The sequence below is a fragment of the Gadus morhua genome, chromosome 8, assembly GCF_902167405.1.
Source record: "Gadus morhua chromosome 8, gadMor3.0, whole genome shotgun sequence".
NCBI classification, from domain to species: Eukaryota; Metazoa; Chordata; class Actinopteri; order Gadiformes; family Gadidae; genus Gadus; species Gadus morhua.
Window position 1 is genome coordinate 17728907 of NC_044055.1, and position 24909 is coordinate 17753815.

The window sequence follows — 24909 nt, forward strand, 5'->3', positions numbered from 1 at the left end:
CACTTTTTAAGGTCTGTGACTGAGGATTCACACACACAAAATGAAGACGAACCTTTTAGGTTTTATACTTCACCTTAAGCGTTACAGGGGGCGTGTTGTGATGCGTTTAAGGTCATGTAGCCTACTTCCTGAGAAGTGAAACTGTATAAGCAGTTTCACCTGGAGCACCATGGATGACTCCAGGAGCCGCCAGGTAAACTATTTTGTGAATGTTTTGGCCGAAATAATCTGTTTTTTGTTTCGCAATTGTACTTTTTACTAGGGTAACCAATAAGCTATATTAACTATGACATTTTTTTGGAGGAGTCGTATAGGCCTACTACAGCCTAACTTTGTGTCTAGTCTGTCTTACATAGTTTTGATAGGGCAATAGCCTATGTAAAGCGTCTTAGAGTACCATATTAAGCGCTATATAAATTTCATTGATTATTATTATTATTATTATTATTATTATTATTATTATTATTATTATTATTATTATTATTGTGTGCGTCGGTTACTCTGTTCGTAACCTGTCTCCGACTGCCTACTTTCGCTCAATTTGAACTATCCTTACAAACAAAATGACGTACGAAGGTCTGGTATCCGGCTGTGCGTATATGTAAATGTATATTCAAAATCCTTGTATGCGTAATCAGATATTTAAATGTAGATAAATCATATATATATATATGTGCTATAGGCCTGGCTTTAAGTATAGATATTAAGTATTTTACTTGGGTTAAGAGTGGAACAGCAACATAGAATTGAGAACAAAGCTTGGGCAGGGCCGAAGAATGACAGCTGCGTGTGTTGAACTAAAGGTGCGGTCATACAATAGCCATACCAGCCTGGTATGAGGTTGAGATTTAGGTCCTACATCTCCTCTACAACAGGGCTTCCTGCTTGAAGATGTGTCTTTAACTGATGACACGCTTGTCTTGAGTTATTGACACAACAACACACACACTATTGAATATTAACCTTCCATAAAATCAAATGATTCATCAAAGAGACGTGTATTTGGTTTGTTTTAGACTGACGGAACATCGGTCTACAACACAATTATCCGCGTAATGACTGATGAGCAATCTAATATTGGAAAATATTGTCCGTTGAAGTGTTTACAACTCTCAGCAGAAGAACGCACAGTTATGGTATTTCTATTAGTCTATATTCCTACAATAAGTTCATCTGTTGCACTTTGGCTCAAATCAGTGCGGATAATGCAGGATGAAGAGGATGCCTGCCATTAACTTTGTGTTGGATGCACCCGTCCAGATCCTGTGGCTTGGTCGAGTCTTTACGTTTTTTTTTACATATAAAGAAGCTAAATACTCCCAGGTGCGTCGTCTCCTTCTTTTTGTTTTCGCTTCTGTGAAATTAGTTTAACAATGCTGAATGTGACGCAAAACGTAGAAAAAAAATTGTCAACTGGGGCAGCTATTGGCTAAGTGCTGACTGTGACGCAAAGAGTCGAAAAACTCGACTTGCCAAGCCACAGGCCCCTGCTCTGAGTAACATTTCCTATTTTGAATTCATTAAGGATGCTCAAAAGTTAATGTCAGTTGAACAGTCTAAACAAATCAATTTTCATCGTTTCAGATGGAGGCCATCTACCACCTGCTGGAGAGTTACAGGCTTGAGAAGTACTATAAAGTATTTCTAGATAAAGGTGTCGCAGATGAAAGGGACTTTATTGACAGTGTAACTGATGAGGATCTGCAGGAAATGGGCAAGACAAGAAGCAAGTTGCTAAATACAAATATACACGGTCCAGACAACAGGCAGTCTGGACTGTTACTTTTTTTGAAGGAAATAAAATCAACCCAAAAAACTTTTTCCGATAAACATGTCTGCAAAAGTATAAAAGGTACTTTCTGCCGCCAGGGATCGCTCTATCCAAACAATAAAAAAAATGCGTAGTTTGATGACATCGTGCGGAACGTGGGATCATGGGAGCAGTGGCGTATCCAGGACATTTTTACTAGGGTGGCCAAGATGGGACACAAAGCTAGTGTGGGGTGGCCATGGCATAGCGAAGTTTAATACATACACGTACGCAGCCAACTGCGGTTCGAATCCCGGTCCTTTGCTGCATGTCACATCCCCTCTCTCTCCCATGATTTCCTGTCTCATAACTGTCAAATAAAGGTGTCTATGCTGGTAAAATGACTTCTTTTTTTTAAAGTCATTTTTTAAATTCCATTACCACCTATCACAGTCCTCAAGTATATCTGGTTATTTTAACATGTCTATTTTTAATCAGTAATTATGTTCAGAATAAGGTACACATTTTCTAAGAGCCATTTCCTTATAGTGGATTAAAGTCCTCATCTCTTCACAAGTTAAATTAGAGTAGCAAAATTCAACTGCTCTTAACTCATCCTATATAATAACATTAATCAGCTCATCATCATTTTCATACATCACAAGGCATCCTAGAATAACATTATTCAGTCATCAGGCCATCATCTGTGTCACCTGTATTGTTACCTGTGTTTGCTTTACTAATTGAGGCGCCATCTTGTGGTTACATAAAACACAGCAATCCAGGCAACAGAACAAACCAAAATGCTTTAAGATAGACCTTATTAAAAAGTGTATCTGTAAGCAAAGGATAAATTAAGCTTGTAAGGAAAAAAACAGAAATATTTGTTGTCATTTACATGCTTAGTTTATGTTATTATTTAGCTTAGATATAATTTGTTGGAGATACTGGAATTAGATTTTTTTGGTTTGTTCTTTGCTTTGGTGTGTTTTTATTTAACCACAAGATGGCACCTAAATTAGTAAAGCAAACATAGGTAACAATACAGGTGACACAGATGATGGCCTGATGACTGAATAATGTTATTCTAGGATGCCTTGTGATGTATGAAAATGTGCAAAAAGTGGGTTTTCAACCCAGACAGTATTCATGTCCAGGGCCCTGATGAAGGTATAAACGTTGGCTTTGATTCAGCATAAATTATGACGTTTATTTAAATCAAACAGTTAAGCCTTAGAATCACAAATTAACTTGATAAATATACATAAACAATTGTAACATAAACCAAACAAATCTTAACTCCAAAGTATATACTATAAAGTAATGTTATGTAAACCTTCAAACTCTCATGAACAATAGAGGATTCTAATAATAGTAACAAAGTGCAAAAGAGGTAGCTAGTTCTTGCTTTTGCTCATTCTCCTGCTACAAAATGCTTTCACATAGGCCATAAGATCACAAGACAAGACTTAAGTCCAATGCAATGCCACCAGACCAAATATAACTTGTCACCCCTTAAATAACACCTTTGACTCCATTAAAATGTCAAAAAGAAAGGAGGTGTCAACAATGTGCCTAATTATGTCTATTTATAGGATCTACAAAGGTTTATTTTTACATAACTACCACTCTTACAACTCACTTTTAATAACACAATTAACACATATTGCATCTCAAGCATTTGTGGCATTTGAATGCAACAAATAAGTCACAGCTTGTTCTTGTGTTATAGCTACTTAAATCTAGACTGTCACTATGTTTCACACACTGGTTGGCCAAAAATATAACATTAGCTCTGTTGAACACACACATCTGCAAAAAACACCATCAGTCTTCAGTCCAGAAAACATCTTTTCATATTTCATGGCGGTATCCAAAACACAAACGTTACATGCTTAACCTGGTTTGCAGGCTGCTAAGCAAGCTAGTGCAGTGTAGTTCGTCTTTTAGCTGCTACTTAGTGCTGGATAAAGTTTTCCTACACATTCAGAGGGAACTACGATATAACTAAACATTAAATTACCATACCTCTCAACGACAGATTTCAGCGTCTTTATCGTTTTTATATTGTTCACGTTGTCACTGTGACCGTCGTCGTCCTCCTGTTTCACGGACCAGCAGCATGTGCAGCGCGCTCATCTCATGGGTCACCTGACCTGCATAGCTAAATGTCCGCCGAGCAGAAATCAGCTCTCACAGCCTCAGCACGACCATTACTGTGTTAGTTAAAAATGTAAAACTGACCCTAAATCAGTTGATCAGCTGTCATCATTGATTGACAGCATTTCTCTTATTTCTTGTGTTGACGAACTTGACCAACTACCTATCAGATCTTGGGTGGCCACAGGGGTGGCCAATGAGCTTTCAGGGGTGGCCCTGGCCACCCCAGGCCACCCCCCAGAATCGCCACTGCATGGGAGGGGTCTTCTATGGAGGTAGATTTGTGTCTTTATTATGCAATCAAAAATAATAGGTTTGAGAGCAAAACTTTCCACACTGCAATCAAAAAATAGGTTTGAGAGCAAAACTTTCCACATTGCAATCAAAAAATAGATTTGAGAGCAAAACTATCGACACTGCAATCAAAAAATCCAAAAGTTTTGTTTGCAAATCCAAAAGTTTTGCTTGCGAATCCAAAAGCTTTGCTTGCTGTTGAGCTGAATGTGTGTGTGTGTGTGTGTGTGTGTGTGTGTGTGTGTGTGTGTGTGTGTGTGTGTGTGTGTGTGTGTGTGTGTGTGTGTGTGTGTGTGTGTGTGTGTGTGTGTGTGTGTGTGTGTGCGCGCAATGTTTGGCGTCCATGTTGTTGGCTTGGGGCATTGAGTTTGCTTCTATATCTGCTTTTTTTAACCACTATTGTTAAAAATAGCCACAAACCTCTGCAGTAGCATGACTAGGGTCCCTAGACATAAAACGAAGCTCAAACAACTTAGTTTGCAAACCCGGAGTTTATTTAAAAAGACAGTTTAACAAGCAATACTGGTAGGTCCGTGTTTACAGTCCACACAAGTCGATTACCGAATGCGCTGGAGTTCACTTCAAGGAGGAACGTTTTTGAATTTATAATTTGTATAATTTATATTTATAAATAATATATAGCAAGTGTTGACACGTAAATTTAAGCAATTGCATATGTAAGTTACAGTTGCAAAATAATTGTTTGCAACAATCAAGCATGGCACGTTGTTGACGGAAGACGCACTGCACACGATAGAGTGAAGGACAGCTCATCACCGGAGAAGACGACAGCTTGAAGTCAAGAGAGAGATGGTTCGTGTTTATGTTTTCCCCGGCTGCGAAAAAAAATGAAAAGTTACACTCCAGAAACTTTCCATAGACTGCCATTGCGGTACAATGACCAATCTCTGGTAGACCAGTGGCTTATTGTTCTGAAAATGGACGTTGAGACGCCAATCAAGACGCTAATGCAGAAGGATCACCGTGTCTGCAGTTCTCATTTTGATAAGGACGACTTCATCATTCCCAAAAGAGCTGCTGACCCAAAGAACCCAACAAGAGTTTCATTGAAGAGGAATGCAATCCCTCGAGTGCGGCAAGTGGCTACGGATAGACTTGAGGTAAAGTTGTTGGCTTATTTTTTGTGTTATGATTGTTCACAATTGGTGTGGGGGAGGATCCGTCACGAAACAAAGTTATAAGCCCTAACTTAATTTGAGGAAGTGAAAGATGATCTTGTGAGTTGTCCAAGTAAGTAGGCCTACGCTAACCTCGATTTATTGTATATAAGGATTTGTGGTGGGAATTTCCGGAACACGTCAATCGCTTTCTGTGTCAACCGGGTAGAATAAAGTCATCAGAACGTTTAACAATTGCGGTCATATTTGTGTAAAAACGGTACAAGACCATACAACAAACAATAAAACAAACGTTGCAAGGAGAAGTCCTTGCATTGGCTAAAGACAGGAATTTTTATTGCCAGGGCAGCATTGCCCCCCAATACTACCTTACCATTTGGTTAATAAAATGGCAATCTATCAGTTGAAGCTGATGATGGACTTACACAAATATATGACCGCAATTGTTAAAGGGGACCTATTAAGCTTTTCGACTTTTATGACCTATAAACGTTGTTATATTGATTGATAGTCATGTTTAACCATACACAAAAAACGATGTCGATTTTCGGGAAACTCTTCCTCTCATCTGGGCAATTTCAGCATTCTCTGTCAACGCTCGGTTTCGTCCTTCTCCGCCCCCTCGCCCCCCTCCTGCCAAACCAACTCCGTTGTGATTGGTTACCTTCCTTGAAGCGCGCGCGGGCAGATTTGACCAGGCATATGGGGGCGCGGCAGGAGTGCCTCTACGTAGATGATTTCCCGGAAATGTGAACAAGTGAATCGCAAACGCTGTCCCGAGTGTTTAGCGCTCTGCACAGCCACCCCAGACTGTCAGCAGGGAATACGTTGAAATGAGTACGTCATTATTTGACACTTTAGTATGGTTAAACATGACTATCAATCATTATAACAACGTTTATAGGTCATAAAAGTCGAAAAAGCATGATAGGTCCCCTTTAAACGTTCTGATGACTTTATTCTACCCGGTTGACACAGAAAACGATTGACGTGGTCCGGAAATTCCCACCACAAATCCTTATACACAATAAATTGAGATTAGCCGTAGGCCTATACCTGGACAACTCACAAGATCATCTTTCACTTACTCGAATGAAGTTAGGGCTCATAGGACTTATAACTTTGTTTTGTGACGCATCCTCCCCCAGACCAATTGTGAACAATCATATATAACACAAAAACTAAGCAAACAACTTTACCTCAAGTCTATCCGTAGCCACTTGCCGCACTCGAGGGATTGCATCCCTCTTCAATGAAACTCTTGTTGGGCTCTTTGGGTCAGCAGCTCTTTTGGGAATGATGAAGTCGTCCTTATCAAAATTAGCACTGCAGACACGGTGATCCTTCTGCATTAGCGTCTTGATTGGCCTCAATGTCCATATTCAGAACAATAAGCCACTGGTCTACCAGAGATCGGTCATTGTACCGCAATGGCAGTCTATGGAAAGTTTCTGGAGTGTAACTTTTCATTTTTTTTTCGCAGCCGGGGAAAACACAAACATGAACCATCTCTCTCTTGACTTCAAGCTGTAGATGGGTCGTCTTCTATGAAGGTATTATTGTAGCAAAAGCCTTTAGCACCTGTAACTGCAGAATTTGAATGCGTACACTAAAGTCACAGTAAATTTGAAGTTGTATATATTTATTTTGCATGTGTACTCTAAAGTCACAAATGTGTAACAGTACATTTGAAGTCGTAAATATTTTTCTACCATTGTAAACACAAAATAGGGTCTACGAGTACGCAAATCTGTGTTACAGGTGCACAAATCCTTTTGCTAAAATCATTGCAGCGCAGTTGGTGCAAAACACATTCGCACACCCATGTTTCATAATCTGAGAACATGCCCAAAATGTGTGCATTCGTAAACCCAAATTTGAACTAACTAATGGATCAGAAGTTGCACATCTGTGAAAAATTTCTTAACAAATACAATGATCAAGAACGCTATGTTGATTCAGCATATTTACAACTTCAAATGTACTGTTACACATTTGTGACTTTAGAGTACACATGCAAAATAAATATATACGACTTCAAATTTACTGTGACTTTATTGTACACATTCAAATTCTGCAGTTACAGGTGCTAAAGACTTTTGTTACAATAATACCTTCATAGTCTTCTCCGGTGCTTGAGCTGTCCTTCACTCGTCAATCACATGTGCAGTAGGGATGAGTCGGTCGCGACCGATTCGTTCACAACAAACAAATCCTGATCGTGAACGACAAGAACTGGTTCCCCAAAACAAGAAGAACTGGTTCTTTGATTCTTTTTTTTTTAACCTAAAACAAAAATATGGTCACGTAAATAAAATATACAAACGAACAGAGCTTCGTCTCCCCGCGACCTTATATCGAATGAGTCTACAACGTTCTCAAAGATTCAGCCAATGAGAGGTAGCAATGACAAGGTGGTACCGTCGAATTTGCGCGCTTTCTCTGTCTGACGTATCTTGGGTCATACCATTCGACGTGGTACTCTTATATCCCCCTACATTTCCGAAAATAGACTTGACCTCCATCTGTTTATTGGATAAACGCATTTCCCAATCCCAGCAGTCTTTGCTCCATTCTACGTCAATCAAGAACAAACAAAGATATTAAACTGCAGTTCGTATTTTTTTTTTATTACCATGAAAGTTCTGTAATGCCTGAATAATGAAGAATTAAATGTAAAGTAAAAAATATATAAAACCATCTATGAAATATAGAGAGTAAGCAAGTGGTATAAATATTGGCGGGACATTTGGTTATATATATAATATATAGTTTATCTTGTCGATTTTCACGCCGGATAGAGCCTGGAAGTCGCTTAAATTATGCTCAGGGACGTCTCGCGGGGAGGGGGGCAGACACCTGTGAGATTCCCTGAAAAATGACGTAATCTGACATAACGAACGAATCAAACGAATGATTAGTTATAGTGAACTGAATTGAAAGAACTAGTTCCCGGAAAATAATCATTTTGCCCATCCCTAGTGTGCAGTGCGTCTTCCGTCAACAAGGTGCCATTCTTGATTGTAGCAAACAATTATTTTGTAACTGTAACTTACACATGCAATTCCTTTAATTTACGTGTCAACACTTGCTATCTATTATTTATAAATATAGATTATATAAATTATAAATTCAAAAACTTTCCTCATTGAACTGAACTCTGGCGCATTCGGCAATCGACTTGTGTGGACTTCCTGTAAACACGGACCTACCGGTAATGCTTGTTAAACTGTCTTTTTAAATAAACTCTGGGTTTGCAAACTAAGTTGTTTGTGCTTCGTTTTATGTGTAGGGACCCTAGTCATGCTACTGCAGAGGTTTGGTGCGATTTTTAACAATATTAGTGGTTCAAAAATGCAGATTTAAAAGCAAAACTCAATGCCCCAAGCCAACAACATGGACGCCAAACATTGCGCCCGGCAAACTATAATACTCGATTTTCAATTAAAAAGGTATCTGGAGGGCTTTTCATGCCAAAACAAAGATCCTGGGTTCAATATGCGCCGGAATTACACTTTAAGCCTCAAAGACACTTTTAATAATACGAAATAACGATTTCTTACTTTAAAGAACAAAAGGGTTCTTTAAAGGGTTCACAGGGTTCTATTTTAGGCCCTTTACTTTTTAGCTTATATATTAATGATTTACCACACAGTTGTAAAAAAGCCAGATGCCAAATGTATGCAGATGACACCGTGGTTTTTGTGTCTGCAAAACTCAGTTGGCAGCCAAAACTCTGTCAGAAGCGATGTCTGGTGTATCCCAGTGGCTCAGAAACAATCATTTGACTTTAAATTATTAAAAGACAGTGTCAATGTGCTTTTCAATTAAAAGAAAAGCCAATGAAAATTCCAGAGTAAAGATTGATGAGATAGAGATAGATCCAGTAGATGAGTTCAAATTTTTAGGTGTTATTTTAGATTCTCATCTTAAATTGAACAGACATGCTAAGAAGCTATGCAAGACTGTCAAGCCCAACTTAAATTGCTTTCGCCTTATCAGAAAATATATACTTCTTAAGGCAGCACAACAATTTATGCATGCCATGATATTTTCCCATATGTCATATTGTATAACCGTTTGGGGTCAAGCCAACGACACCAATAAAATCATTATACAAACAGGCACTTAAAATAATGGATCAGAAATTTGGCATCATTGCCAAATTTTAAAGAAACACAATTTACTGGGATTTGACAGCTTTGTAATCTTTTCATTTTTAAAACTAATTTTCAAGTGTTTGAACAACCTTGCTCCAGAAATACTCTGCCAATTGATTAACAAACTGAACAGTAGTATTAGAACTAGGGGTGCAACAAACGGAAATTGTAGAACAGCGAAGCGCAAAACCACATTCGGACAATCATCCTTTGTAGCAATAGGCACTAAACTGTGGAATAAATTACAATCAGAAATCTAAACATTGACAGAGCTCAAGGTTTTTAACACACAAGTAAAACAATGGTTGAAACTGAATAAACCCTGTGAACATTGACACGCACGTACATGGGCGGGCGCGCATGCTCACGCATTAATCATTGTGCTTGTTTTTGTCTTTATGTCTCCTGTAGATGATGTCTTCTGTATTTTTATTCATGTGTTACTTTTAGTAAAGGCCTGACCAGGGACAGGGGTTGCAAATTAGTCTTGACTAGAAACCGGTATGCATGGCATCTTTTTTTATATTTTATATGAAACAATGTGCAATGTATTTGTCCCTGCTCAATAAACTTCTCATTAAATAAATAAAGATAATTGGCGGGTCCACTGCCTGGTTCCGATGGGTGGAACCACCACAGCCACAACGGCTAGTCTCTCCTCACACCCAAGCCAACACAGCCCCGAATGTGAGCAGGCTATTTAGGCTCAGGTGCTCTGCATCAAGTTCGGCAAGGGCCGGGTTGCCACACTATATAGTATATATGTGTGTGGGTAATCATGTAAAACAAGAAAATCATTCAAATAAATAATAACAATAAATACCAGTAAATGAGAAGAGCACAGGAAGGGAAAGATAATGCTTAATGAGTGTACTCTAGATTACTTTTTACATGAAGACAATTCTTTCTCTGCGGGTGCGGATACAAATCTTGAGCCAGCTAAATCTTGAGCCAAATATTAATGTTTCAATTTGTTTCATGTCTCCTGCTGCATTTACTGGATGTCTTAACAACGTTTAGTTATATTGTCGTTTTGGACATTTTCTTAATAACTCTGTCTGATTTGGTACACTATATAAGTAAGTAAAACTCATTCTATATCCTCATAACAGTGTTTATAAATCATTAAACTCTTACCCAACCACGACGATATCTGGCCATTTTGGCTCTTACGTGCGTTTACATCAAAAGAGAATATTTTTAATTCACCGCGTGTTTGCCTGAGTTTGCTCTCGTGAGTAGTCTAACGAAAAACCCAAAGCATTCCTTAATTGCATGGTGAACCCTGTTATAAATGTATAACCTATACCACGCACTGCAGTGTTGAGTTAAAGGGCATAATTGCTAGATACATTTTAACTTTGTCATTGTTGATAGGACTATATCGTTGTCTAATTGTGGAAACACAAATCAGAATGTTACCTACATGACTTGATGTCTGCAAGCTGGAAGCTAATTCGTAAAATATCTAGTGGCCGATTCAAAGTCCTAATTATATAAGCCCCATTCCTTAAGCTTTACCCCTCAGCATGTAAACAAATTAATTAATCAAGATGCATTTTCCAAAACAGGCCTGAGTCAAATGGAGAAGAATCGCTTTGACAAAATGAAAGATCATGTGAGAAGGCTCAGATCCCGGCCCGACCACTCGGCTGTCCAGAAGACATTGGAGGAATTCTGCCTTCAATACACGTTCCCTCAGTGTCCTGAGCCAAGAAGTATCCGAGGTAAGAGACATGTCTGCGGATTGGCAAAGTTTGCCTCCATGCACAAGCACTTGCGGTTCCTTTTTCTGTATATATTTCTGGAAACCCATTCTATGTCTTCATTCGGATGTTGAGTTGTACCATAGATAACATTAAATAGTTTATTTTATGACATAGTCCGATGAAGAACATACCATACAGTTAAACTGCATTAAATTAAAGAGTAGAGACTTTTATATTCTGTGGATTCACTTCAATCTCCTCATGTTGGATGATTAATCTAGCAAACAAACTGGCTTGAATATAATATATATAAAGTACATGAGGTTCTCAATGATTGTATTTTTTATAAGATAAATGTATACATTCACGTAGGTACGTTAGTAAAACCACTTTTTCCCCTTGTAGACATGGATCCTGCACAGAACACAGTTGATGATTTAATGCTGAGGATTTGTCATCTTGAAAACGTTGGCAACAGTAAAGGTGTCTGTCTGTACACGGTGGACGGAATGCCCCTGACGGATGACCCCTTCTTCAACACGTGTAAGAACAGCATCACCCGTTTGAGGAGTGATTGAAAGTAAAATCTGTGCAAGCCATACCTCATCCATACCAAGGGATACAAAAATAGAGTCTTCACCTTCTAGAAATACCAGAATTGGATTTTGCAGGAATATTGTAATGTATATCAAGTCGACTAGTTTGTCGAAAAAGGCATACATTGCGCTCTTCTCCTGTTCTGTAGCTAGTTCAGAACATTTAGAACTGGTCTCATTGTAAAGGTTCATTAGGTCAGGGAATTCCTGCCTGAAAAGAGTTCTATAGTAAATGCATTACTCAAAAAGTAGGAAAGGCCATTTGGAGGAACCAGACAGAATAAGCAGGACTTGGAACCAGCCAAATCTGCGGCCTCTAGTAAGGTATTAACAGTGAGGTATTCACAGTGTATCTGTGGATACCTATTGTTATTTTAGGGATTCTTATTATTCCTATTATTATATGTTTTCTTCGACGGCCCATATATCAAAAAATTACAAACAGTTTTGATATACATGATCTATGGACTTGCCTGATACAATTTTAGGAATTGGTATTTATTGTGTGAAAAATAGCAGAGTTGTGGCAAATTCAATATATTCTGATTCACAAACCTTATCCTATCATGTGTGTCTGTTTTTGTTTGTGTGATGGGAATAGGAAAAGATAAAAAGAACAAAGATGGGGGCATCGTTGCGTCTAGTTATATTTACCCTGATACGTATATGCTTCTGGTCCCCCACTTGTTCAGAAAGATTTCTAGCCAACCTGGTCGGCTAGGTGTTTTTTCGGCCAATCCCAACTGTTTATCTAATAGACACGGATTTGAGGCATTTTCATATAGAACCAAGATGGCTGCTGCTGATGCGTCACATGTTCCATTACTCTGATTGGTTGTAGGTCCATCCAATTGGCATTTTGATCTGCGGCAGTTGAAATCTAAAATGAATGAGAGGCTCCATACTAATAGGCATTTGCAAATTCATCGGCGATGTCAGGCTACGAATAAGCTTCATTTTGAAAGTATCCAACCGAATAAATCCAACCCCTCCCTTCAGGCCTCCCACCAAAGCCACTCCCCAAAACTTTGTACTTTCTTCCTAGCTTCTTTGTGGAAGCCAAAGTGCGCACAGGTTGCTGGGTAGGCAAGTAGAAAGACAGGTATACTTAGCAAGCAATCCAATCCTTTAATTAAGGCCCGTTCAAGGTTATTATTGGAAAGGCTTTTTAGAGGCCTGCGACAGCCGCAGTTTATTTTCTACTTATTTTGGTCAGACCATTAGATTTATAGATTACTGTCTGGATATAAAGAGAATTTTAAAGAATATGACCAAAAATACTTCTAAAATTATTGCGTAGCCTATCATAAGCAGTATACTGAAAAATAAGTATGGAAAAAAAACACTAATCAAAGTACATCTAGACAGTACTCTTTAGCTGATCCTAAACTATCTTGTGTATACTCCAAGCCGAGGTACTGTATGTTGCATTCACTTGTTTTGTTTCACTTCCCCCAGGGTCTTTAAAAGACAGACATATCAATGACAAAGACAAACTGTATGCTATATTCACACCAAGGCAGAACCTAGTCAACAGTATTGTGATGAGAAACCCGACAGTGGAAGAAACCCCAGGAGAGGATACGGTTTGGTGTCACATAATGCTTAAGGTCAGTGTTAATGTCTTCTTAAAACACATTAACGCGTATATTAGCCCAGTTGCAATCAATACTTAGAAGGACATTGATTTATAGATTTGTCTACATGTGGTCTTTATCATGAATAAATAAAAAAAATTAGATAAACAGTTGCTCCGTCATACACATTTTCTTTGTGTTACAAGTTACAATAGCAATGTAAAGCAACATTAGAGAAGATGACATCACATCAATATTTAAATGATTTTTTGCCGCTTTAAATCTTTCCTCCTTCCCCAGGGATACTTTGAAATATCAGTAAACTTGAGGTCTGACACCATTACCAATTTGAAAGACAAATTGTCAAATGAAAGTGGAATACCAGCACATGCTCTACATTACCAGTAACCTGAACATTTCTATGGTTTTTAACGCATTTTCATATTCTCATACAGTTGAATTAATTTCTAATGAGGCTCTACTGCACTTCAACAGAGGGTACCACAGTGGTAGTGACGTTTTGCTTGATTTGGGTATTTCCGAAGACAGAGGTTCAAAGCTGAACTTTTCCTTGTCTTCGTTTCATGAAGAGATGCCAGACAATGATGCGATGTTCAGTAATGATGTTGAACCCTCGGTCCAACAAAGCACTAAAGGACTGAGTGTGTTCCTCTCCTCACTTTATTCTGTGGTAATTTATCATAGTTTCTACATTAAAATCCTCACTTTTTATTTCCTGTGTGATGATCAAAAAATATAACACTTTATATTTAACCTTTGCACTGTTCGTCAATTTAGTTAATTTTAATAAGCATTTGAAATTTAACAAAAATGCTTTTGCCCACCTCCAGAGTGAAGAAAAGTATGGGGAAGATTTCTTAACAGTGAATTCTTACATACGCAAACTTACCGGCTGTAGCCCTCTGGCACAGAGTTTGTACCAGCTGATCTGCGAGAATGAGATTGTTACGAAAACTCAGAAGGTAAGTGCCATTGTAGTGTTAGTATTTAGCTAAGACTTATACCATTGTGCTCATCTCTCCGCTCTGGTGCACAATAATCCTTATGCTCTCAAACCCAGATTGCAATCGTTGAGGGATTGTACGTGTTGTTCAGAGAACTCTTGCCAAGTCCTGGACAGCGCATAGAGGAAAAACCAATAGAGGACCTGGATGTCTTTGAGCATGCGGCACACTGCTGGGCATATCTCCTATCGACAGCGGGGGTACGTTAGTATTTTATCTGTCTTTTGTTCAGCTATGAATCATGTAAGTTAACCATTTTCCTCAATTGACCAGGATCACTCACTAGATCATGAGAACTACGCACCAGTTAACCTGACATCTGAGGAGGACGTTCGTTTCTGTGAACCAGTCTATGTACCAGGAACCCCAGTTGTCTATGAAAGGGCATATGTTCTTCAAAAGATCAGAGGTAAATGACATTGTACAGTCTACTTAATTAGGTTTTGCACGTGTAAAATTCTCATACACACATGAGATGGCAGGACCAGAGGCATTTCTTTAAAATAAAATTGTTAGAATTAGTGTGTTTCGGTATTTATAATGAAATATGTATAATATTTTTTATATTTGAGAATTGTGCATTGTCCATTACAACCAGAACTAGCGTAAAATGAGACCAGGATACTTGGTCCTCAAACAAAAACTTTTCTTTATTTTGGGTTCAATGTCAATTAATTGTTTTTGAACTGATTAGATTAGATTATCTGGAGTAATCATACTATAATTTTAATGTTGCTAAAAATATACCTGCCAACGGGCAAGTATGTTTTTAATCCCAATTAAATAATTTGACCAAATTTCTTCGCTTCACTTTGACTTTTAGATGGAGAGAAAATTCCAAACTGCAGTGAAGTAAACTTGCAGGAAAGCTCACTGATGAGAGCCATGGATATAGAGAAGATACTGCTCAGCCTGCCTCCCTCCATCAGAAGATACAGCGTTTGGTTGGCTCACACAAACAAGCTTGGAGAGAAGTATGTAGACCTTTAAAAAATAACATGTTGAATATGAAACAGAATGGCCTATTTTGCTCTTTAAGCACTATATCTTTGTATCATTGCACTTAGTGATGTAGGTGCCTGGAGAAGTGGGTGCACTTAATTTGAGCCCTTAAAGCAACCCGTCAACAATCCCTTTCTCCTCCATGTCGCAGTTCATGTACTACAGGGAGTCAAAGCCAAAGTACCTTTCCCCCAATTCCTTCTCAACCATGGCTGTGATAACCCCCACTACAGTCTCTGACGTGTTATGCGCCATAACACCTACAGCAGAACGGTTATCCAAATAACAAAGAAGTGTACAACACTTGCGTTACAGTATGTGTAATCACACACATGTGGCGTTTGCACGGTCGTAGCTCATTTTCTCATTGGCGGGCCAAATTCTCTGGGCGGGCAAGGCAGAGAATGGGGAGGTAACTTAGCCCCTTATGACGACATATGGGGCCACATTCCAAATCAGCGCGCCTGAGCTTCCATTTTTTCAAAGGCGAGCAGGATACACAGTGCTCGTTTTACACCGAACGCAAGTTTCAGCCACTGGGGGACTATAGGCAGGCTAGGGGAACTCATATTAATGTTAGAAAACCTCATAAAGTGAGATTTTCATGCCATGGGACCTTTTAAGCAGACGACTTAGTCAAAAGCAACAAAAGCACCCTGACCACCCAAGTGCCCAGACCATGGGTTGTCATCCGCCAGTTGCAACACGTGCTGTTGGTAAACAGTAGGAACTACCACTTGATACACTGTGCACCAGTCCTTACCAGCTCCATCTAGCTCCTACATTGGGCAGGATACCCACTTCCTCATCAACACCCCATTATTCACATAGAAACCATGCAGCCACCCTTTCTCTACCTCCGTAGCCACAACACAACATTATTTGAGTATTATCAAATCCCTGGGCCCAGATCAAAGAATCTTGTCTCACTCGTCAGTGGCCAGGTCAGGTTCCTGAGGGGTATAACCGTGGTCTACAGCAGGCACTCTAGCAGGCTAGAATGAAAGCAAACACAATAAGATAGGTCTGTTTCCTCTTGTCTATGAGCCTAAGCTCTAAGAAGGACACTTACTCATCCCACCTCTGGCTGAGTCTTGAAAACCTCATTCAAGCTTTCATTAAGAAATGGGTTGTCCAGAACCTCTGGAACTGGGTTTACTTTCCCTCCTGCTATATAATTTCCCATTATAAATCCCCCCAATTAAAAAGGGAAAGGAAGATCGTGCAGCAACTTCAAAACGTCCACAGACTAACCTAGACTGCACATACAAACAATGAGGTGGAGCAGGTGTGGAAGCAATTCCAATCCCTTCCAATCTCCATCGTACTTAAAAATAAATCATAATGAAGGATTGAGAACCACCAATGTTGCTCGATATTTGTACAGGCCACCTGTCCTCCTCATTCCCTGTCAGGGATACTTGTCTTTCAAATAGCTTCAGAAAATCGTGAGCAGTGTTTGTAATAACGCTGTTTAAAAGAAGCGTTAGGTAACGCCGTTATTTTTTCAGTAACGGGGTAATCTAACCTATTACTGTTTCCGTCATTACAACGCCGTTACCGTTACTGTACCTTAAATGCGGTGCGTTACTATGAATTGATTGAATGAACTGCATAATCCGAACGCACCCCTGGCTCCGAACACAAAATGTTATTGAGGAAGCACACGCACACAGCAAACACATTAGATGAGGCAGCAAAAATGGCGAGTCCGGAACAATCCAATGAAACGTTGGCATGTTCTGTAGTACTCTGCAGATGTTCTACACCCTCTTGCAACCAAGCAAATTAAAATTCAGTTGGAAGTATATCAGGGCCTTTAATGGGCAGTTCAACCATTTAACACATTAAGGCCAAATGAAAACTGCTCAGAAAACAAATTCTTAGACATATAGCAACTTTTTTTTTGCTACAACGCAAATAGTTACTCTCCCTGGTAATCAGTTACTTGTATTATAGAGTAATTCAGTTACTAACTCAGTTACTTTTTGGAACAAGTGAAATGAGTAACTATAACTTATTATTTTTTTAAAGTAAAGTTCCCAACACTGTTCGCGAGACAGCTTTACTCAAGCAAGCCCATACCCTTGCCTGGCTTATGCTGCGACTTTCCACCTAAGTAGCATTACATCCCTCACAACATGACCATACTTCGGCCAATAATAGCATTGCATGTCTGAATTGGAGTGAGTCCTAAGCCTGATAGGTAGGACCGTCTCTAACCCTGTCCTCAACGCTATCAGGAGAGGACTCATGCCCCCATACAAAGACTCTCTTATGAGTCAATGCAAATTCCTCAGCCATTATGGCTGCTTGCTGAAGAGTCTGCTTTCTGCTCATTAAGGTAAATTAGTGTTAACCCTGGCATACATTTCTTTAACTCCTCCAGTAGCATCAATTCCCTTAAGGAATGAAAATCACAATCAAGTTGCCAATCTGCTGACGGTATGTTGCAGCCACCAACTCATAGTATCACATTTTTAACGTCATCATATCGAAGACTATGCGTTTTTTAGGTGCTGGCATACTTATACCCTGTTTTGCTTGATTGCTGATCATGTACAGGTGATCAGCACAAAGAGTAAGTTCCCTATAAGTGGCAGGTAATTGGTCGTAAGAGTGACAAAGTTAACAGCCAATGACAATCGTGCCTTGAGTTTCTTGCAACTCTAGCTGGCTTAACTTTCTTAATGTATCAGACAGCATGACTCACATTGTGATGTAGTGCAAATTAAAGAAATAGTTTTGACCGACATAGCACTTAGTCACTAGCACTTGATTCTGGCTATTTCTGGTTCCCATAGCTACGATGCATGAATTTTGTTGTTTCAGGAAACTTACATTTAGTTTGTAGCTCCAAAATGGAAGGTGTATTTTTTTGTTCTCAGCCTCCCGTCCTCTAAATGATCCGAACTGAACATGCAAACATAGTATTGGTATGAGCACATATGATTCACATGAAACAAGATGATAGGACAACTTTGAATACAAAACAAAATCTCATTCTTATTTAGATTACGTTGAGAAATATATCTCCAAGTGGAAACTTGGATTAAGGCAAATCTGAATAATCATAGATTTATAAAGAAGAATAAGGCATTTTCATCAAGACCAGCACAAGCCAGATTGGCCAAGTGCTTTGTCTTGCTCACCCCTCCATTCTGGCTTCAAGCTTTCAGGTGACTATGAAGGAGACTTTTGGCGACATGACAGAGAAACTGACAGAGTTCCCCTTCCTACAAGTGACACCACCGCTGCTACTCAAGGATGTAGGGTGTAGTGGGCCGCTGCTTGTTCAACTGAGTGAAGGTACTGCCTTAAATACAATTTAAAATATGTTGTTGGTTAATCACCAACAGGACATGAAGATTTATCTTGAACTTAAACAAGAAATCAGACTCAAATAATGTGTGCACTTATTAATTACATCTCTATATGTTTTAAACAAAGTTTTACATTGTTACCTTTGAGTCACACTGGGCCATTTAACCCCACTTTATGTGATAATACAGTATTATTTGTCCATTAACAATTAATTCTTAATTTGTCAGATAATCTTGGCGTTTTTCTAGAGAAGGACAAATTTCAACCACAACAGATTAAAGTGCGGGATTTCCTCTCTGGAAAAGAACTCACAATTGATGTGGATGAACTGGCAGCCAGGTAGGTGAACATTGTAAACATTTATGAATGCACACAATATGTTATCCTATGCAATATACTATGCAACAAAGTTTTTGTATTATGAAAAATATATTTATGCACATATACATTTCTGTGACATATTGTCATAAAGGTACTGTCCTTTTTGCTGTTCGTAAAGATTTTGTAGGTAACCAGGTTATTTAATAGCTATTATTTCTGTGTAATTTGTAGGAAATGCACTCAATGATATATATAATATCCGTTGGCTATTAGTGAAATGCTATTGGGGAATATCTGTTCTAGTTGACTGCACCGGCCTTGGATTTGAGATTTCCTTGCCAATCAGTGGCCCTCTTTCATGATTGGTTTCATCTTGCCTGTCACTCAACACTATTCAAATTGGACACATGAGCAGGAGGGAGGGGGCTGAGAAGGAGTGGGTATTTTGGGGGTTGTTTATTTTCAAAGTCTTGCCGTCTAATTGCTCTCTCTCTCTGTTTGCATCTCTCAAATTTTGGCAACGGCAGGTTTAACTGAACACTTAAATACTAATTGCTGTGCCCACTTATATTGTATAGAGACAATATTTAGGAAACAAAAACAAATGATGACAAATAAAATAAAATAACGAAAATAATACTATCCTGCTTTGCATTTTTCTTTCATACAGTACTGGTAATTATTCAGATGACCGAACATTTATTACTTGCAGGACTCCAAAGGAAGCAATACTGGTAAGGTCTATCTTTAAAACGTGCAATTTTTTGAAGGATTTTGTGGGGAAGGAACTGTTGATTTTCCATCCAGTCTCTCCAGTCTAAAAAACAATTTTAACCCAGTTTAAACTTGGCTTGAAAACGACCTGTCCTTTCAACGTGATTATAGTCCTCGTACCTGCTAGCTCAGTCATGCATCGGAATTAAATGCTTTTGTTGCTTTTGATTAAGTCGTCTGCATAAATAGTAATAGTACCTAATAGTACAGTAATGACTTGTATACACGGCAGTACTGGTACAATATGTATTGCCATGGATATGTCTTGTAGGTGCTGATGGATACCAGTTCCTCCATGGAGGAGGAATGCTATGGTGAACTGAAAATGAAGAAGATGGACGCTGTGAAGGAGCTGTTTGACAGTTTTGCAACAAGGACCATGGCCTATGATTTCCATCACGTGATTGGCCTTGCGAGCTTCAGCTCAAAAGTGACCGTCATACATACGTTTACTGAAACTCTGGAAAAATTCAAGGTAAGTTTCTACAGACATGTTTTTCGCTAACATTTACCTTCAGAAATTACAATGTTTTTTCTGTAATTAGCGAGCGAAAACACGCTGAGAATATCTGTTTCGAGCCAATTTAGATTTTAGATCTCTGCCGGCCAATCTGTGACAGGACATTCTGTGATTGGTTGCCTGTCAATCACATCTATGTGAAATGTAACAGTCCTCAATGAGGAAAGAATAAACAATTTCAAGTTCAATAATTGTAATGCGAACATAGTTAATTTACAAATGAGGCCCTTCTGGGACACCGTAACTTGTCGAAAGGCAGCTATAAACTAGACCTGACTGTAACCACAGGCACATCTGCGTGAGCTACGACCAAGTGGATCCACTCTTCTGTACGATGCCCTAAAACGTGGAGTCAAAGAACTGAACAAAGTGAAGGAGATGTTCCCTCAATGTAGACTCCGCATCATATGTCTCACGGATGGAAATGATTTGGGGTAAATTACTATTTGTGTGCAAATTACCTTATCTAGTCCATAAATGTGATGTGACCATGCTTTCTCACAACCTTCATGCGAGGTCAAGCACCAACCACAAACTTTGTTTCATTTATTAAATTCTTACATGCACAAGGAGCGTTTCTATACTATATTAATCTATACTTAGTTGATATAGTGTTCATATAGATGTGTATGGTCTATTTACTGCAGATGGAATTTAATGTTTTAAAACCATTGTCTTGGGTTGTATTGCCGTGTGGCTCATTTCTCATACAGGTCGATGGCAAGAACTGAAACTGTTGCAATAAATCTGATTGAATCCAACATCGTTGTGGATTCCATCCTGCTCGGAGATGTAGACAACCACACACTTCACGGTATCAGCAATGCCACAGGTAGAGCTTCTCCTTTCATTAGCCATCAACCTCTGTCAAAACATAGCATATATTCAATGTATTAATACTAAATCTGTGATTAGGAGGTTGTTGTTTCAAGCCCGAAACGAGCAGAGATGGCCTTAGACTTTTTGAGATTGAAACGGTTCTCTCTCTGGAAATGCGAAAACCTAAGGAAAAACTAGATCCATCCGCCATCACAAGCGAGGTGAGTTGCAATACTTGCAGTACCCTAACATTCATATTTGTTCTCATTAGTTAATGGTTGTCTTTCATTTTTCTTTAAATGTTCTGTCCACTAGAGTGTTTTAAGTAGCATCTTTGCACAACACGGCTACGATGACCTCCCTGAGACTACTCTGCCAAGCAAGTTCAATGACAAAGTGACCGTGACAGAGGAGTATGTCCAAACTAGCCGACAACATTGCTTCCCCCCCCCCCCCCCCCCCCACCCCGTGCCTTGTGGTTACTTTCCCCCTGACAGGCTTCCCCTACTGAACTAAACGCAGACTTCTTTCACCACAGTGCATTAAAAAAGAAGATTCAGGAATCTACGAAATCCCCCTTGATGGAGAAGGACAAACGTATACTAGAGGAGTTGAGACGCTTGCACTGTGAGCCTCATCCCTACTTCACCATCTTCCCCTCCGAGTCCGACTTCAGTAAGTTGCAATCATGCCCACTATAGTTATATCATCTTTCACCTAAAAAGAGGAGTGGTGCTCACATCCAAAAGTAATCCAAAGGTGCTAGACACTCAATTGTGTTGAATATAAGAGAAAGGAGGGTATGTACACTGTTTTAATGCTCCAGAAGTAGATTTAATAGCAGCAACGTTTCGATCGCTAGGGATCTTCATCAGGCTAATATACCTACTATACATGAACTGTATTGTGGCATCCAGCGCGATTTTGCATGGATCCACTTTGACGAGGGTAGATAGATGTTCAGTACGCGAGTTCAGTATTTCGAGTTTCAGCTTTTATTGTACACAACTTAGGGTTTACAACAAACACGATATAGACCACGGTCAAAAACTGTCCTTCTACACCCGCCAACCCATTCAAACAACCCGCCGCCTGTTACCTGGAAGTAAAGGTGAATCCCCAAGAAGGGGGGGGGGCTTAGACACCCAATCGGTGCCCAACACTAAGCACCCCGTGACACAGGCTACACCAAACATCACATCAGAATCTAGATCGCGATACTTACAATATTCCAAAATAACAGAAATTACCAAACAATATAAATATCACAAATAAATCATAAACAGCAGAAATGGCTCCAACAACTGTGTACAAGCTTTCTAAGTAATGCATAACAGTCATGATTTCTGATTCCTAACCGATATGTCGGATTCCTAACTGTTGTGTGATGTGTGATTTCTAACTTTCTATAGCGTTTTGGAAGATTCTGATGCAGGGTCCTCCTGACACACCTTATGAAAAGGGGGTCTTTGAGCTGTACTGTCAGTTTGACAAGGATTACCCAGTGAAACCTCCTACAATCCGCTTCTTCACACATGTATCCTTATTTGATTACAATGCATCATCCATACATTTGAAGAATCGTTGCGAAAGAGCCAGTAAACGAAACAAATAAACAGAACTTTTCCAGTGCCATAATCTTAACATGAGTAAAGGTGTACCACTGCAACATCAACAATTCTGGACGGATATGTCACCACATATTTGACCGCAGCTACAACGCACATGTCACCATGAGGGAGATCCTGGACGCCATCTATGGACTGCTCATCGCCCCTGAGGCTGAAGACCCACTAGACAGGTGGGATCTTCTAGCGTTGGTAAAACTAAATTTAGTTGATGTTTACATATTTTCTTTGTTTTCTTCAAGTTGGCGTTGAATGAAAAAAATGTATTTTACTGCTTTCTATATGATGCTGACCATGCTGAATGGTTTCCATCAAGTTGACATGAGAGGCAGACCAAATTCTGTAGAATTAGTCATTATATGGGCATGTTCTTTTTTTTTTACCTCTTACGAAACTATTTTACCTATACCTAATTTACCTGAGTATGCTTTTATGTGATGTGTTACAATTGTATACAATTGTTCTCCATTGTAAGCATTTTGGCTGAGGAATTCCTATCCAGCAAGGACAAGTATGAACAAGAAGCCAAGGAACAAACCGCGAAAACTGCAGCCAAGTCCTTCAATGACAAAGAGCGGGTGAGTTTACCCAATTATATTAAGGATTCTATGAACTAAAGGATATATTAAAACATTGCGTCCAACATCTTGCGCCAACATTCAAAACAAATAAACAAAGTGGACATTTGTTCATATGTTTTTGTGAGTTCTTGTTTTTTTTTTTTTATGTCAAGAGGTATTACTGAATTAGCCTCACAAGTAAATGCCACATTTTCTGAGCCACAGGCCTTACACCTTATGAATAAAACATCAAACTGCTTTATTACTTCTCCCTATAAGGAATTGGTCGGTCGGAGTTCTGTTCCGAAGAACACACCCCAACATCTGAAATGTCTACTCAGCAAGAGGATATTTGTTGATCCTGTTAAAACAAAGTATGGGACAGTATACGAGCGTAAGGCCATCGAGGAGCACCTTAAAACGTACGGTCTACATTTTCCTCTCGAGTATTTTAATGTAATGTGCAATGATATTATTTTCCTGATGCTTTTCCCTGGATGAATTTGATTGATCAGTTCAATTATCCTTAGTTTTCACCACCAGCCTGTAGCCTTTCTTTCATGTTTGATTTGATTTGTAGACTAGCATTCCTGTGTTCTGTCAAATAAAAATGTTGTCTCTTTTAGAAAACCATTTGATCCACAAATGGGGAAAAAACGTCCACTCCAGACTAGTGACCTTCAACAAGATCGAGATATGAAGAAAATGGTGAGGGAGCACAAGGTTCGTCAGATTCAACCAGCAGGGCCTTGAAACGTTAGGCTAAATGTGCCTTGTTTATCACTAGTTCAGAAGAAATCGGTCATGGAGAGTGTTTTTTTTCTGTTGACAAGCATCACCAAAACAGAGCATCTCATTGTAACAGTTTAATCACATTATTGTTGCTTATAAAAAAATATGTTTTCTCTTTTTTTTGTTATCTTTCAAGTATACCTGCTGTAGTCTGATGAGGAACAAGCTGTAGTTGGGCTATTTAACGCAGACATTAATGCGGAACTACTACTGGTCATCAGTATGAATGTTCATTTGTAAGACATGCCCTTGTTTATTGTTATTTCTCATGCAAAAATGCAGTGTCTCTTCATTCCATGTGAAAACATTGAACATGTGAGGCCTCTCTATGCCTTCTGTCATGTTTGATTCCTGTGTACTCTTTAAATAATCTTGTTTTGTTATAAAACAAATGTTTTGGGAATTCTATAATCTTTCAGTCATGTTTGATTCATTTATACTCATTAACAGTTTATCCTTGTTCTTTGTAATATTGTTATGATCATCAACGCTGAGTAGGATGCTCCAATACCAGCATGTTGTTATTATCACTTAACCAACCGATATTGTTGGTCAAATAAATAGTTATGTGATTTGAAATGCGTGCCTCATTCAATCCTCCAATATTTTGTTCATTTTGGAAGCTTCAGAATATGACACATCTACATCTCATCAGAATACTGGATACTGAATAATGCCTTTATAATTCCTAGTAGGCCTACCTTGATGTTTTTACATATAAACTCAAGTTTGCATGCAAATGCAGATTTGTGTATGTAA

At 39.0% G+C, this 24909-nt stretch overlaps 1 protein-coding gene across 2 annotated transcripts; it reads left to right on the top strand.

Moving 5' to 3' along the window:
* The first annotated feature begins 127 nt into the window (after window positions 1–127).
* Window positions 128–24729, top strand: LOC115548347 (uncharacterized). Of its 2 annotated transcripts, XM_030362893.1 has the most exons (25): window positions 128–193; window positions 1585–1714; window positions 11075–11230; window positions 11618–11755; window positions 13267–13418; window positions 13686–13789; window positions 13881–14076; window positions 14237–14368; window positions 14467–14610; window positions 14684–14819; window positions 15234–15384; window positions 18585–18721; window positions 18964–19075; window positions 19728–19791; window positions 20103–20306; window positions 20640–20785; window positions 21065–21183; window positions 21267–21391; window positions 21486–21583; window positions 21709–21845; window positions 22583–22707; window positions 22826–22971; window positions 23274–23376; window positions 23638–23780; window positions 23985–24729. In XM_030362893.1, exons 1-25 carry the CDS (start codon window positions 170–172, stop codon window positions 24109–24111), a joined length of 3249 nt encoding a protein of 1082 aa, XP_030218753.1. In that variant the 5' UTR covers window positions 128–169; the 3' UTR covers window positions 24112–24729. The 2 variants fall into 2 exon arrangements, with proteins under 2 accessions (XP_030218753.1, XP_030218754.1); XM_030362894.1 differs by lacking the exons at window positions 128–193; window positions 1585–1714; window positions 11075–11230 and having other exon boundaries at window positions 11625–11755; window positions 13332–13418.
* The last annotated feature ends 180 nt before the right edge of the window (window positions 24730–24909 follow it).

Excerpts from the sequence above, each read along its gene's own strand:
- LOC115548347 (XM_030362893.1), top strand. The coding sequence starts at position 170 with ATGGATGACTCCAGGAGCCGCCAG. Across the intron at positions 21,584-21,708 it reads AAAGTGACCGTGACAGAGGA|TGCATTAAAAAAGAAGATTC; the intron begins GTATGTCCAAAC and ends CTTTCACCACAG. Across the intron at positions 23,377-23,637 it reads CCTTCAATGACAAAGAGCGG|GAATTGGTCGGTCGGAGTTC; the intron begins GTGAGTTTACCC and ends TCTCCCTATAAG.